The sequence below is a fragment of the Acanthopagrus latus genome, chromosome 17, assembly GCF_904848185.1.
Source record: "Acanthopagrus latus isolate v.2019 chromosome 17, fAcaLat1.1, whole genome shotgun sequence".
Lineage (NCBI taxonomy): Eukaryota > Metazoa > Chordata > Actinopteri > Spariformes > Sparidae > Acanthopagrus > Acanthopagrus latus.
Genome location: NC_051055.1, coordinates 11,032,444 through 11,049,499, shown reverse-complemented (window position 1 = coordinate 11,049,499; position 17,056 = coordinate 11,032,444). Strand labels below are relative to the sequence as shown.

The 17,056-nt window shown below is 40.6% G+C and overlaps 1 protein-coding gene across 8 annotated transcripts in view; it reads right to left on the bottom strand.

Moving 5' to 3' along the window:
• Window positions 1-17,056, bottom strand: part of LOC119006146 (CUB and sushi domain-containing protein 3-like) — a 213,205-nt gene that overhangs the window by 42,461 nt on the left and 153,688 nt on the right. For 6 of the 8 annotated variants that reach the window (XR_005070692.1, XR_005070693.1, XM_037074543.1 and 3 more), the window contains exons 47-56: window positions 14,896-15,084; window positions 13,956-14,114; window positions 12,470-12,658; window positions 10,045-10,230; window positions 9,104-9,298; window positions 8,127-8,300; window positions 5,090-5,263; window positions 4,217-4,390; window positions 1,262-1,447; window positions 110-283 (exon numbers count right to left, since the gene is read on the bottom strand). Coding sequence is in view for 6 of the 8 variants with exons in the window: in XM_037074543.1 (XP_036930438.1) it covers window positions 110-283; window positions 1,262-1,447; window positions 4,217-4,390; window positions 5,090-5,263; window positions 8,127-8,300; window positions 9,104-9,298; window positions 10,045-10,230; window positions 12,470-12,658; window positions 13,956-14,114; window positions 14,896-15,084 (1,800 nt within the window). In the remaining 2 variants the exon portion in view is untranslated. The remainder of the gene's footprint in view (window positions 1-109; window positions 284-1,261; window positions 1,448-4,216; window positions 4,391-5,089; window positions 5,264-8,126; window positions 8,301-9,103; window positions 9,299-10,044; window positions 10,231-12,469; window positions 12,659-13,955; window positions 14,115-14,895; window positions 15,085-17,056) is intronic. The other 2 variants (XM_037074545.1, XM_037074547.1) reach the window with 1 other exon arrangement.

Sequence of the window (17,056 nt, the reverse complement as noted above, 5' to 3'; positions counted from 1 at the left end):
GTATAGATATCCTAAATATTGACTGAAGAGTGACAGAGATTCATGTTTCATTGTGTGAGTGTGTAACAGCCATGCTTGTTTATGACTATACTTGTGTGCTTTTGTATACCAGAGCAATGGGGCAGTGGACTGCTCCAGTGTCCGTTCAGCTGACAGGTGAGTGATGAGTCTCCTATGAGCTGGCGGTCTCCGGAGCAGGAGTAGCGCACCGTGGAGCCGAAGGTGAACTTCTCCCCACTCATCACTCCGTGGGGTGGTGTACCTGGGTGGCCGCAGTCCACTTCTGCATGGCAAGAGTGAGGAGAAGAAATAAGATTAGCAATGGATGAGAGAATGGATGGACGGATTAGTGTTGCATGCCTCAACACACTTGACAGAATCACCACTCAGATTGTTACTAGTGCTGGTGAGACACACGACTACTAAAATTTGAGGAGATTACTGTGCATTATTTGTCATTGCCATAGTTAATGTCTCATGAAAAAGACAGTTTAAACAGTTTACAGCATGCTCACTTGATTCATTTTGTGTATCTTTTCTGTGCTGCTTTATAATTCTTTTGACCTCAATGTATGTTTCATAGAGCTCTCAATTAATTAGCCTCAAGCTGCTGTAATTCCATTCCAAGCTAATTTCGTAACAAAGAGTCAGTGATGCCTGGAGCCATGAATAAACATTTGAGATGGACAGTCCGGTGTATCTCTTCAATTAATATTCTGTTTGATAATATAACTGCCGTGCATCATCTCTCTACCATGAAATGAAGTCCTTTCTGAGCCTGTGTGCAAAATTGGAGGTTTTCTTTTTGATATTTTCACTGGAAATTAGTCATCTCTACTGATGACATCACATCAAACCAAAGTGCCTATGAGCCAGGTGTTTGAGTGAAACATTACAAACTCAGATGGTTGTTGCTCTAATTTGTGCACTTGGGTTTGAGGGAACATTAGCTATAGCCTAAACAACTGGCACTATGTCAGTTTCCCCATTTCTCAATTAGCTACAGTGCAACATAACCATAAACCACTGGGGCATTGAACATTACACAGATGCTCTCAGTCACAGTATTTAACAACTCGGACCGTTTAAACTCTAGAAGCAAATGAGGACACAATCAAGGTTGTGGACATACAACTGAGAGTGAAACTTTTCTCTTGATTATTTCTCTTGTTAAGCATATCAATAACACAGAAAGGTGGATAGGACAATGCACTGAAATGAGGACAGGTAACATAACAGTTAAATGAAGCAACCACTGTACCAATGCATTCTGGTAGAGGTCTGTCCCAGTGGCCCACTGGCTGGCAGGTGAGCACTGATGATCCAAACAGGTAATATCCTGGGTTACAGTCGTAAAAGACCACACTACCAAACGTGAAGTTACCGTGCTCAATCTTACTCTCCCGGATAGAGTTGGCAGGGATACCTGGATCCGTGCAGTTTACCACTGGATGAGAGAAAAGAAGAAGAAAGTACATTTACACACCCATACTTTTTTTAAAAATTAGTTTAATCACAATGACAGACATTCAAACTGCAGGATACTGACAGCAGTCCATTTATATATATTTTTTTCATTAAGGGTATTTCTGGACGGACAGATGTTTTCAATGCAGTTTCAAGGAAATAAGTGTTAGATTCCATTCAGACTTTTTAAAGTAAACAACTTGAGAAGCACTTGAATGTTGTTTTTGCCATGAATGTAAAGCTGCAAAGCTTATCCACTTAGGAATAGTGTAAGATGCTGAAATTGCTTTAATTGTCCATTCTGTATAGCGTAGAGTCAGGCAGAACAAGACACATCTGCATATACGGGTCAACTTCAATCTGAAGGGTTACTGTCCAGAAGGTTGCGACCAAAAGGAAACTACCAACAATGCATGAGCTTGAATGATATGATAAATTATACATATAAAAAAGTAAGTCAGATTTGATGATAATAATTGGTACTTCATTCACCTGACATTTTCAGCTCAAATTTAGTTGCTACAGTTGTCAGACGCCATCTATGCATGCTACTAGGCCACTGCTGGTAAATATTATATGTAATAATAACTTTTTGTTTGCTAATGATAACAGGTTGATCTCATTATCTTGAGACAATAAACACTTTCTCACTTTAACAAGATAGGTTACCAGTTTATTGCGAGAGAACAAGGTATGTTTCCTGCGGCCGTTCTCAGCCCCTGTAGTTTCTGTGCTGTAAAGACACTGATTTCTAAAATTGCCTCTCACTTATTTATATCTACTCCAGTAATGTACACTGCATGCATCAAGTTAACAACATCTTGACAAGTTGTATTATGTCATGAATAATTTTACTTCAACATAGAAGTAATGGAGTTTTTAAATGGAAAAAACAACAAGACTACAGTAAACAAACAGTCTTGAGGCATTCTGCCTGATTAACTCCACCTAGTATCAGATCTGACTTTTCTTTCCTGGAAGCTGTGCCGTGTTTTTATTTTGGTTGGAGCTGTATTTGCATAAATGCTATCTGTCAGCATGTTCGCACTTCTGAGTTAATAATAGAACTGTAGATATGACCTGATGAGTGGCTTTCTCTGTTTATTCTACAAACATAGAGACAAGTAAGTCCAGGCTAAATTTAAGCATCTTCAATAATAATAATAACGCCTCAAGCTTCCTCCTTAAAAAGAGCAGAAACAAAGGCACGTCTTTTGTCACAAATTCACAAGAAGTAGTTGAACTCTCCAAAACCACACTGCTGACAGGGAGGTTTAAATAGCTGAAAGAAGAGGAGGGTGAAATTAAGTTCAGAGCAACATCATATTAAATCAACAATGCAAATGTGCAAAAAAATGGGCTTGAAATAAGAACATTTTAGTGGGTACAAACAGACATAATTTGACAGAGGGAGTCATGACAGTTTAAAATGATTTTACTCTTTTGATCTTTTCCCAGGTCTGTCTCTATGGTGCTATTCACAGTAATGAAAACTGTGTCTCTTTACATCTGACTGCCAAAAAAATCAATGCCAGGTAGAGAGATATTTTTAAACGGGCTAAGTCTGGCAAATGTAGCTTGGGCCGGCTAGATTCAGAGGTATCAGACCAATTAATGCTGCACTGTATTTCACTTAAACTCAGTTCTTCAGTTAAATTTTGTAATGATTGCTTTCTGGTCTGTTACCTTGTTTTTATTAAATAGAATATAATTTTTAAGCTAACATTTCCCTATATCTACCATATCTTCACACTGCAACAAAGTTGCATGATGAAGAAAAAGTCTGGTAAAAAAAATATATTGTCAGGCTGTCACAATTATTTTGAGAAATCAAGTAAACACTTTAGTTTGGTTACACACAAAAAACCTCTGGATTTCTTGCATTTGTAAACACAACAGTAATGAGTCTAACCTTAGCCACTATCCAACACTCACAATAAGATTTCTTTTATTAAAAGAACTCTGAGCTTTCTTGCCCTGAAAAATTCCTCCCTGTAGCAAGCCTCTGGTAAAAACTGTCTGGCAAGATCGTAGAAACAAGTCTCCAGTACTCCCCCAGCACTCTCCCCTTTCCATATACTTTCCTGCAAGCTCATTACCTGTTTCCCCGCCTTCACTCTGAGGTCAGGGCTCCAGATGTTCTTGCCTAATGCTCTATCCAGAGAAATTGAGCAGATAGTGATTTTCTCAGTCAAATCAATAGATATGTGAACTCTGCCAGCATGCCTCTGCATGACTTATTTTCTGAATGATCATGATGCATCTGCTGGCTGCTGAATTATTTTGGTCATCCTAGCTTGTGATTCCTGAACCATCCGAAAAACACCTTCAAAAGCCATTTCTGTCTATTCCAACACTTCAGCTGTATCCTACTTGTGTTTGCTGGCAGCTGCCTGCTCCACTGATGGCCAGCCTGATTCACAGGACTAGAACTCGAAGTGGCTTCTAAACACCTTTACTTGAAGTGATACACTAAGCGGTTCCCTCTTCAGAATTCATCACTGCAGATGGTTAATGAGATAATTTGAATATGATGCATCTGCTGGCACGAAATTCTTGCTTTTCATTGCGGCCCATCTCTGCCTCCTGAGGCAGTGTCTGTGGTCTGTGCCTTAGCTGAACATGCTGGCAGAGACAAGCAGCTTTTTAGTTCAACTGTCAAGTTACATCTGCATCCTTTTGATACTTAAAGTCAGCCCAGCTGCCAATCATGTATCCATTCTGTGGGAGCTCTGTCACCGGACCTTACCTCTGCATGTTGGTGGCTGCTGGCTCCACTGGCGGCTGGCCTGGCACTGGGCTGTGGAGGGTCCTTCCAGTGTATAGCCTTTGTTACAGGAGAAGCGCACCACATCGTTGTAGTTGAAGCCATCGCCTGTGGTGCGGCCATAGATAGGGCTACCAGGGTGGCCACATGTGACAGCTGAAGTTGACATGCATAACCCAGGTCAGAAAGGAGGATGTAGAGAGGAGGATGGAAGTTGACAGGCAACAAAGAAAGGGTGAAAAGAAAGGAAAAGTGGGCATGGGGAAGAAAAAGACATGTGTGGGAATAATGAGAGAGAGAGAGAGAGAGAGAGAGAGAGAGAGAGAGAGAGAGAGAGAGAGAGAGAGAGAGAGAGAGAGAATGAGGTAGAGAGAAAGAAACTCAATAACAAAGATCAATAGGTGACGTACAGTGACATCTATCATAGGAATATAATTATCATATAATTAACCTCAGAGGACAACAGGGGAATTTGGAATGAAGGCATTACTGATTGGGAAAGGGTACACCGCAGATTTCAGTGCATCAATAGGTGAATAGGAGATTGAGAATCACATTATGAGGACATGTATCAACTATTGACTTCAGCACTCCTTGAAATAAAGGAGCAGAAAACTTTGGGAATTGTAGGAGACTTTTAAAGAGTGATTCAAAATTTCATTTTAATGTCATGCTAGAAACATTTTTGCTGATTTATTTTCATAATGACATCAAATCATTACTAACACATACTTTCTTATGAATACACATCTATACATTTTAGGCTTGTTTAAAAATGTATCCAGGAATGAAAAACACAACTTTCTCCAGTTCTTTTCCATCTGAAGAGTGGTGTTCAGGTGTTAAAATACTTACAGATACAAACTGGGAGGAGTCCAGACCAGTTGTGGTCCTGCTGGCAGATCCGTACCGAGGAGCCAATGAGCCTGAATCCAGGATTGCACTGGTAAACCACTGTGTCTCTGTAGCCAAAGTTTTCTCCTATCACCTGCCCATTGACTATCTGCTCTGGAACACCACAGTGACCAGCTGGAAGATGGACAAAAAAAACAAACAAACATGTCTTACCTCTGCCTTTTGCTTAATGTTTATCTTTCTTTCACATCAAGATTGTGAATTTCTTTAGTAACAGAGACATGAAAAGACAGCACATCCTTCAAGACTTATAATAAACGTTGTGACGTGCATCTCGAAATGTTTGGCAGACAGCTCTGCTTGGACAGCTGAGCATCACCTCAAACTCAGCCTTAGTAAAACTGAACTCCTCGTCATCCCTGGGAAAGACTGCCCTCACATGGACCTGTTAGTCACTGTTGAAGACGTCACGGTATCGTATTCGTCGACGGTGAGGAACACGGCCATCATCCTCAGCGATGGACTGTCCTGCGCCCCCAACATCCCTGCTGTGGCCCGATCCTGCAGATTTGCCCTCTACAAGATCCACATGATCTGGTCTTTCCTTGCAAAAGACACAGCGCAACTCTTGGTCCAAGCACTGGTCATCTCCCACCTGGACTACTGCAACTCCCTCTTGGCTGGACTCCCAGCCTCTGAGACTAAACAGCTGCAGAGTATCCAGAACGCTGCAGCACACCTCATTTACAATCCTCCCAAATTCTGCCCACGTGACACCCCGTCCTCATGACCTCCACTGGCTTCCTGTTGTGGCCCGCCTCCAATTTAAGATGATGGTGTTGGCCTTCTTGGCCATCAACAGAACTACACCTGTCTACCTCCAAACACTTGTCAGACCACACGCCCCAGCGAGAACGCTTTTCTCTTCTACATCAGCTGGCTGACTGGTACCCCCAATACTTAGTTACGACTCTTCACTGTTTTGGCACCTCAGTGGTGGAACGAGCTCCCGACCAATGTCAGGACAGCGGAATCACTCTTCATCTTCTGCAAAAGGCTCAAGATTCATCTGTTCAGACTTCACCTCAATGTGCACGTATGCACTTAAAGTATATTTGATAAATAGCAAATACAATCCTCAGATGAGGGCTTGACAATTGTTTCTATATGTCTTTTTACTCCATCAACGGTGATATGTTGTGGTTTCTCGCTTGTGACAGATGTACTTATTGTAAGTCGCTTTGGACAAAAGCATCTGTTAAATGCCCTAAATGTAAGTGTATTTTTATTCATAATGCTCTGTTGTCAAAATGTATTCAGTTTTAGTAATGTGGCAGTTCAATATATGCATTACAAATCACAATGAATTATTTCAGTCAATCATTCCTGAGGTACAATACTGAAGTTCAAGTTTCTAGTGTATGAAAATAAAACCCTGAAGTGGCACTCACTGAACTAATGGACGGTAGTTTTGGGCTAGAGACACAATTTGATTGTGTTATCACGTTTGAATAACTTTGCATTTTGACAACTGTATTATAAATTTAAATGAGGAAACTGGTTATTTAAAAGGTCTTGGAATTACGATAATGGCAAACAAAATTAGTAAGTGTATTCATGAAACACATTGGATTTGGGAATCATTTTTCAGCTCATTATCTCCGAATTATTATTTCTAAATTCATATTGGCTTCAACTTCACTTACGGTGATAACTCATCTACAGTCGACAGAGGGATGCATGTGAAACTCCTCAAAATCTGTGCAATACGCTCATGCACGTAATCGTATTACTTTCACTGACAATAAATCCCTTTCAGAGAGCAGGAATCTTGCTGAGATTTCCACTGCCACTTAAAACCTGGGAAATTGCTACTGACTGTGAGTCTGATTTCCCTAATTCACTCCTGCACCCAGAAACTCAACCGAGCATTTTATTATCACACTCAAGTCAAGAGCAGCCAGATTCTATGAAGATAGTGCTGAAGTAGGCGACTGTGCTAAGAGGTCCTCGGCTATGTTAACCCTGACAGTCATATTGCTAAACAAGAGAGAGGTTCCTTTTTTTTTAATGAACTGTACCACTCTGGAGCGGAGCTTGGAGTGCTGGTGCCACAGGGTTGATAAACGGACTAATGCGTCTGCCAGGGAAACCGTCACATTCTGCTGCTGTGTGGGTTTGAATGCAGCTCAAGTAATTACGTATGTCTCATTTTCTTCCACAGTGCAGAGCTGTGATGAGCTGTGGTATGCTAAGCTTTAACATATTTTCTTGTTTATATATTTTAACAACAGCTCATATTGTGCTGGTACAGCTTGGCAGGTGTCTCATAGTTTCAGGCCAGCTGTAGCTCTGTGGTCACACTTTCACATTTAACGTTTTAGAAACATCACATTACAATGAGGCTTTACTGTAATTATCTAAAGCTAGTTGCTAAATTTGATTGCATGTTGGCACAATCAACATTTTATACTTAATGATCTTTAAACTGATGGGACGGTCTGATGTGTGCAAGCCCAAAGAAGATTATAAGATGGAAGGGTTAAATATCAGCATTATGTCAGAACTGCTTTTATCATTTCAATGTCAATGACTTTTTACATTTTTTTCCACTGACAGTGAGAGATTTTTAACAGTAATGCAAACTGCAAGACAACTGCCACAGTCCCTGTGGAAAATTCATATGAATGCACATTGCTATGACCAAGCAAAATGAAGAAGAGGCTAGAGTAGACTAAGGTTTAGTTGGTGCAACCACTGTAAAGTTAGGACTAGGTTTAGTAAAGACCAGTTCGTGCCACCCTGTCCAGATTACAAAAAAATGTGTCTTTTCAAAAGACATACAGAAATTGGCCATACATATTTGGCAACAGAACAAATAATAGCCACCTTCTGTGTCCCCATCTAGTTCTTTCCAGGGCATGATGGTCTCAACAAAAAAAAGCACACATACTGTCTAGAGAGATCACCAGCAGTGTTTGACCCAGGTCAAGGCTGTCCTTTATAAAGTTAAAGAGAACATTCAGACCCTGCTTACCGAGGCAGTGAGTCTCAGTCCCACTCCAAAGGCCGGACAGGAGACATTCTCTGACTGTAGATCCGCTCAAAACATAGCCAAGGTTACAGCTGAAAATGGCTGATGCTCCAAAGGTAGTTTGGGTCCCAATTTTCTTCCCATTAGGAGGAGCGGGAAGATCGCTACAGGAAATGACTGCAATAAGATGAAGAGGACAGTGAAAAAAAGAGGAAGGAGATGGTAGAGGCAGAGAATTGAAAGAACAAGCCGCCGGTAGAGTGTGTGAGAAAGAGAGAGAGAACAAGAGAGGAAGATAGAAGAAATGGAAGTTGGCTTACATCTTCAGAGTCAATGGGAGAGCACAGTCATTTACACCCATCTTACCGACCCTAATGTGATAAAAGAGTGACCTGTACTATTTCATGGGGAGGATAATGATGGTGTTTGCCTTTGTCCCAACATCTTTCATCATGCTGGCTCGCATCTCCTTTTGCCATTACACAGGCTATTCAGCTCTTTTGCTTCACAAACAGTAGTTCCCATGGCAGCATAGAAAAGCTTGTATTTCTCATTTCTAAAGTAAACAATCTATAAACTAGTCTGAGACAGGAATAGGAGAATAGTATGAAAGTGTATAAAAGCATGTGGTCGCTGACTAAGTGAGCCGAAAATAAGGTATTCATTCTTCAAGTCTTGTAAGTTGCCTTATCTATGAATCAACCTGAGGCAAGGCAGGACATATTTTTTCTGTTCTGCTGGATAACAATGTTTGTTTGTTTTTTTCCATTCTACCTTTTCTATTAAACTGATGAAACATAGATTGTGTTTGTGTGATGGGACTTTATTCTATATCTGTCATTCATGTTTTAATTTCATGATAATGCAATGACAAAACAGAGATAATGGAGATATCATTGGACCATTATCCTTTTGGTTACGTTAAATCTGCACTTATGAATCTGTGTTGTCTACAAGTGTTGCGGTGATTAATTACTCACTTCTACATCGAGGCCTCTCACTCCTCCAGCTCCAGACCCCATTGGCCAGGCATTGGATATGGGCGGGGCCAACCCGGTAGTATCCAGGGTTGCAAGTAAATATTATTTTAGTTCCATACTCGTAGTGCGAACCATTGACAATCCTCCATTTGCCGTGGTCCAAAGAGAATGAGCTGAGACTAGGGCACATAATGACTGTGCCAAAAAAAACAAAAACAGAGAGAGAGAGGATTCAGTGTCAAAACCCATAAAACCCCATAATGTAACACCCCAACAGTGTATAGGACATGCAAATAATTTCATGGAAATATTTTAATCAATGGAACCCATGTAAAATGTAAATAGCAACTTCTCTGCAGTAACAGTAGTGTTTTTAATTTGGCACTTTCTAAAACCAAATGACTTTCAAAACAAACACTGTTTTCCCTTTTTGCTGTGAGACACATTTACAGCAGGGAATAAACATTGGTCTCAAATGTAAACAATGTTGTCAATCACTCGTTACACTGGCTTGCAGACTTGGAGGAGTTGTACTGGCATGTAAAACACTCACCCCAGCACCAGCTCTCAACTATTTGTCTCCCTTTCATCCAGCCGTCTAATCATCACAACCCAATAAGCTGGTATTTTTGTACTCGAACCACAAAAGATCCAGGCTGTTGGGACTGCAGACAACATTTCATGAGACCTTCCATTACTGCATCGTGTTGAAACAATATTCCTCAATTTATGTTTCAAACTGTCTTCCTCCGTCTCCAATACAACTCTCAGAATTTCATAATCAGTGTGTCTTCTTCATGACTCTTTCCTATGCTTATCTCTTAACTTCTACTTTTTGCTGCTCAACCATGATATGGGTTCTCACAGTTTCCTCTGTTTCTCTAAATGACACTCCCTCCTCCACCCTCATCCTGCCTTCTCCCCCAACATCCTCTACTCACCGATGCATCGGGGTATCTTGTTGTGGTTGCTCCAGGTGCCGTCTGGCTGGCAGACTGTGGTCGTCAGCTCTTTGGAGGAGAGCCGGTAGCCGCTGTTGCAGAAGTAGGTCACCCGTGTGCCGACGGAGTAATCAGCAGCAAGCACACCTCCGTTCACTGGCGCGCTGGGCACACCGCATGACACAGCTGCGGGCAGCAAGAGGACGAGTGTCGACACACGTTTATGCGCAGTACAAGACACATGTTGGAGAGATTTGCAGAGACGCCTGGTAAACGCAGGCATGGCGTGCAATCAAATATTCACTGAATTGTCACATTTTGGTGAGCAAGTACACGTGCACCTGCAACCCCACAAGTGATTTATTTTCAATGAACACAAAACTATTTGTTTCCGTCAGTTATGTTTTTTTTTCCTCTGTGCTAAAATTTTAGCAGGTAAAAACCAAGAAGAAAATCCTTGCTCGGCAATGACACTGAACTCCCTTGGAGAAAACGGCCAGCAGACCTTATTCATGGCAGCAACTTCTGACATGTCACAACAGGAAGAGCAACGGTGTAATTAATAGCATTGATAACTACTGCATCTGATTTAGCTGAGCCAGTGCCAGAGTCCTGGTATTTTGCATGCTAGCAGACTGTAATGGCTTACTGGAGCACTTAATGGAACTGAGCTGTCATTGAGGAAACGAGTTGCACCTGTGCATTTCTCTCTACGAAAAGTCAAAACGTCTGTTACAGGGTCACAACAACAGTGCATCATCTCTTAAATTGCAAAACAGCACGCCTACTGCCACAGTCAACATTTTAGTCGTTAGCATTTAAGTATTTTACCTATTGAATGCATTTTTGATAATGATGATTCATGTCAACACTTTATCAAGTCATTTGCTGATACTGTATATATGTATAATAGGCCATTCAATCTATACTGCTCTTGAAATCTCACTTTCCAGAGAAATCCATGACCATATTATATATAGGACTGGTCCCTTGAGGAAAAGTGTATCCACTCACTTCAGAGTGGAAGTAGTCTAACACACTAAAGAGAGATATGTTATCAAAATTCTTAGCCTACATAAAGTGGATATGCAACCATGCAGAACAAACAGTTGGGGTGATATTGTATTTCTTTTAAAATAAGGCATTATTTTAATAATGCCTAACTCATTAAAGTGACTAGTTCATTCAAGAAATGTAACAGATAACATAACTAACATATCCTGACATAGAGAAGAATGAAGAACTCCCGCACTGAAAAACTCCTGCAATGTAACAACGTGTGTCTTGTCCAAACACAGACTAAATCTGGGTTACTGTGGCCTCGGGGCTTAAACCAGACAGAAAGCTCAAGCTACTACGTTTCAAGTTGTTTATCATCCAAGCCAAGTAGGATGGAATGAATAATGCAAAGTTACCAACATCTGCAGGGTCACACTAAAAAAGAACAGGTAGGCAAACACATAAAATTAAGCAGCAAAGGTAGCTGCAAATACGAAAACATCAGCAGTAGAAATCTGCCAATATGGCCCTGGGCAATCGGATTGGCCTTCACAACCCCAAGAGAAAATCAATCAACATTCATTTGTGAGTACTGCTAAATCACAATCTAACAGAAGCTAATAACCCTTTTCTACACTTCAGATGCAAAGTTGATTGTTAGAAGAGTAACTTCTTCATCACAGCTTTGAAGTTTAGTGGGCCTGAAATATTACTTCAGCCAATGTTCTTTAAGATGTAAGAGCATCATCAAAGGATTAATTCATTGGACATATGGACTGTGAAGAAGAAAAGACTGAACATACTGTAATGTGATCTCTACCATCTAGCAGACAGCAAATGGACAGCATCTGTATGAATGTATTAGTTTGTCTGCAATGGTTATGTCCTTTGAAAAAGACTGAAAAATTGACTGAATTGATGACAGGTGTGAAGTTTTTTCAAAGTCATTTTAAAGTACATGATGTACATATTTTGATTCACTGCATCATGATAAAATGCAGTTGAGCCCTACAAATGTTGCTGTTTGCTGCTGTGTGAGTGTATGTGTGTGTGCTAGTGTATGCAACCATGAGCACACATAAATGTACCCACTTCACATGTGTGCAACAAAGAACCCAATTAGTTGAGTGAGACACAACAGCAGCAGACACTGCATGCTAATGACGAGTTATCCAAAGTAATTTGAGGAAGTGGAAATTGACAGAAGAAGGGGGGATTGATTTCTGTTTCCCTTCCACCTGACAGGCTTCTGGCTCTCAATCAGGCTGGATTCAGCTCAGGAAAAGAGCTTGGGTTGAGACACTTGAGTGCCTTAAGCGCCTGCCTGTCTGCCTGCTGAGCGTAGGGCAGACGCAGTGACCAGAAGAGCAAGAAAAGAGGCAGGCTGAAGTTGCAAATAAAAGGCTGCCAGGGCCAATGTGCTCACCTTGACATGCGGGAACTGGCGCATCCCAGGCGTAGAAGCCATAGGTGGTCTTCTTGCACACAGCTGTGCCCTTTCCGATCAGCTTGTACCCCCTGTCGCAGGCCCAGCGCACCATGCTGTTAAGATGACCCCCTGTCTGGCTCACTACAAAGCCGTGTTGTGGGGAGTCTGGGGTACTGCAGTACATTGCTATAATAGTTGGAGGAATAAAGGAACAGGGGAGAGGAGGGGTATGAGTGGCATGGGGGGGGGGGAAGGAAAGAGAAACAGGAAAAAAGGTGAGAATGAAGTCGAGAAAAGGGGATTGGGAACAGCAGATATTATCACGGGAACAGGAGAAATAAAAAAGAGAAAAGGATGAGAGGCATTAATAAGGCTCCTCTAGAGAAAGACTCAGGTGAACATTTTTATCCACAGTAAGGCTCCATTTTAAATGCAGAAAGATAATGAGGCAAAATGCCTGAGGAGTGTCACATCTATTTAGCACTCAGGCTGTGTGCCACGTAGCAAAGGAAGTCCTCAAAATCACATTATTACTATTCCTTGCTTGCCTATGGGCACACACATATTCAATTTGCTTAAACAACATGAAATACTGGTGCATCCTCCAGTTATTTGTTCCATAGCCTTCCTTTCCCTCATCTTACAGCCCATTGAACACAAAAAAGGTAAATTTGATTTCCAGAATATGAACACTGAGTAGCCGATGGGACAGGAGAACGGAGGGGGGGCTGTGTGCTTCACGAATGCTGTCAGACAGTCTTTTAAATCAGCATGACTGGAAGATAGCAGGGATTTAAGATGAAAAGACACACTCTGGAGTTTAAGTCAGCTCCTGTTCAAGTCAATCAAGTCAAGGAGGAGTTTTCTTTACAAAATTCATCACACCAACTTGCTCTCACAGTAACACTCTTGTGTATTAAATATAATGGAGAGACACAACATGAAAAATGAATATCTTTTGTGCTTTTTCCATTATTATTGATGCATTTCAAATGGAAGAGGACTCCCTATGCTGCTCTTGCTTAGCACCACTTGCTTTATTAAAGAGCCAATTAAGAATTTAAAACCTTTTTAAATTAAGGATTGCCAAACAGAATGGAATCCTTCAGTGGCTTTCTTCCTGCTTCATGGTTTGCGTGTGTGAATACATCTCCTATTGTGAACTATTATCATTTCTGTATTTGATTTTTGTAAATTGACTGATTTTAAAAACTCAATAAATACCCTGAAACAATCATAGCGTACTGTGATTAAAAAAATCATGGGGTTACATTGCATCCACAGTCAAATACAGTAACTGCAGTTGAGAAGCTTCAGTAAGTATTTGCCCTCATGTGATGTTATCAATTGTCTCTACATGGTACCCAAAATACAAATGCCTGAATTGTAAGCCCATGACTTTTGTCACTTTTCTGGTTTAGAGACTAAATATATTCAAATAGCACTATAAAAAGAAGAATATGATTATAAGCTGGATACATACTTTGATACTCACCCACGTATCTGATGTGGAAGCCGCGTCGGTTGGTTCCATGGTCAGAGGACCAGCGCAGTAGGAGCTGGTGGCCCGTGGTGGTCAGGCTGAAGGGTGTTTCAATGTCACCGCTGAGTGATGCCATGCTCTGGCTGTAGATGTTGGGACCTGAACACAGAGATAGATAAACACACACGCGCACACACATAGTTTCCCAGAAAAAGATCCATGTCAAATAAAAAAAGAAAGCTTTGACGTAGATAGACATAGACATGCAACTTCATTTTTTTGGATAAGTAGCAGCAATTAAATACATGCCAGTAAGAATAAATATCAATAACATTTGTAAATTACAGCTAATCAAGATGTCAACCATACAGTAAGTCTTGCTTTACTGAACAAAAGACTGGAAGGCTATGTTCAGACTGCCAGCACAAATCCATTTTTAGCATATCCAGATTGTATCCAGATTGATTTTAGGGAGTCAGGAGAGCAAAGAAAACATTCAACAAATTTTTGCAAATCAGATCCAAACCACATTTGGAGGTGGTTTGAAATGCAATACAAATTGGATTTCTACAGATGCCTTTGCAACTCATATCAGATTTCAAAGCATTTTGTACCATTGCAACAAAACAGTAATGTCAAATCCAGTGAGAGGGAGCGCACCAGAGCAGAGTGGTAAGGAAGACTAATGGGATTTGCCTGTTGTGTGAACATAGCCTGAGATACCATAATCGGAACATAAACAGATGCTGAAGTAGTGGTTAACAACAAAAGAATAAGAAAGTATGAATGTTTTACTGGGAAGCACTGAAATTCACAACACAAGACGAACAACCAACAATTTCAGTTAAGTGACACTGTTTGTATCTTGTTCACTAAGTTTATCTCACAAAACCTAAACACCAAAACCTAACCTAACACCAAAAGTTCCTGCAAAACCAACCATCAAATATTTCCAAGATGTCAAACTCCTTTTCTGTTTGGAAGAGTTCAAAGTTCAGGGTGATGTTGTAACCCTTCTCCACGTTGATCAGCCAAGAGCACATCTGGAGATTGGGGTAATTTTCAGGGTAGCCCGGGCTTAAAATCACCCCTGTTGAATCAAAACGCACCTCATGGGCCGGACATTGGACTGGAAGAAGAGAAAAAAACAAGGGCAATGCAGCATTACAGAAAGAGGATGGACTCGAGAGGGGAACAACAAAGAAATAAAGTGAGGGAGATTAAAACCCATTGGAGGCATGAAACAACAGGTATAGCTGGAAGATAGGAATAGAAAGCAGAATTCAAGAAAAAAGGGGATGAGGTGAGGAAGGGACCTTCTTCCCCATCCTCACACATCAACGCTCTGACAGCAGAAATTATATTGAAGCGATAACTAGCCCTGAAACAATTACATTTCAGCCAGACTGATATTGCACCTAAGGGCTAAACTGGTGAGTCTGCTCTTGTCACCAGGCTTACCTGATATCAATCTATCAAATAATATTACTCACTAGGTGAGACAGCTTACTTTGTATGGAAAAATGGTGGTGTATGTCGATGCTGTGCGAGCTTGTGTGTGTGTGTGTGTGTGTGTGTGTGTGTGTGAGAAAGTTCATGTGTATTGGCTCAGAGCATTCCCTTCATTTCCTGTAGGCTGGCATGTGTGAAATAATGACAGGCCTCGTTTCCTTCTTCTCTTTTTCTGCTGCTTCCAGTAGTTTCTCTAGTGAAGAAACATGACGCATATAAAAGGTTAATGCAAACAACTGTTGCCTATAAAAAGGTCAGTGGAAACAATTGGACATATATCAAGAAATAAAGGCAGAGGGAAAGAGTTGTAACACAAGGCAGTGTGAGTATCCACGCAGAACACTCAGTCACTTAGAACAGCCTCATACATTACAGGCAGATATGATTTTATGATTTTAAATCACTCAATACATTGAGGTCAAGACAAATCGTAACATTATCTCAACAAGAGAGACAATAGTTGAATCAAAGAAATAAAAATGCGTAGGACTTGTACATGGCAGAATCAATATTTATAGATACGCTGTACATTATTTATCAAGGAGGCAACAAATCTCAATTTGATCAATTTAAAAAAATAAATTAACAATGCAATTTAATACAAAATACCAATATATCTTCACTACTGTGACATTTACACTTGACATGATCGATATTTTTCAGAGCACTTGTATGAAGAACTTCCTTATGCCCAGAGTCGCTTTTGTTTTTCTTGCATTTCTAAAAGGAGAAACATATGTTCATTTATCTTCAATCGATGTGCACTCTTCTTTAATTATGTGCTATGTGAGGGGCACATACTTGGGAATATTTTTAGAAAGAGTTGACCTGCATCCTCCTGTATATGAGTCTGTGCTTAAGAATACATTTAAGGGACATGTGCAGGCTGAATTTCCTTTAAGAAATTATGAAAATGCATATTTATGTTTTATGGGTCACAGGGGTGAAAGCAGGAATTTCCAGTCATGCCATCTAAAAACAGACACTTTCACATTAGGAACACTGTTTTCACAAAGGTATATTGCACAATGTTAGATGACTCAGAAAAGTCATTTTTAACTAGTATCATATTTACTTGAATGTCTCTAAACTGTTATTCAAGACATCCACACTTTGCCAAAAAAAAGGGGGAGTCTAAGTGCTTTGCGACGCAGTTGAGAGACTTAGTTTCACATTTGAGATGAAAAACAAGGTCTGTAGCACTCAATTTTAGCAAGAGAGTTAAGACTCTCACTGGTGATGTGATGGAGTTCAGAATGAGGTCTTCAGCTGTTGCAGTTACATCAGGTCACACGACACTTCTGTCACCAGTAGCAGCTTCTGCTTCTACTGAAGCCAGTGCGAATCATTCTCATAAAGACAGCTGAAATTCAGCGGAAAGGGAATGTGAGAAATGTGTATGCAATTGCTACACAGAATTCCTTGTTTTAATCCTACATCATTTTCCTACTCATTATTACACTGGGCTTACCAAACCCATACCCATTTAAACACTGTAGAGAAGCTCATTCCCTGCAGCACTTTTGCATACTGTACGGCTTTAAGACATACATGAAATTGACTCACTTGACAAGATCTAATGCACTGTA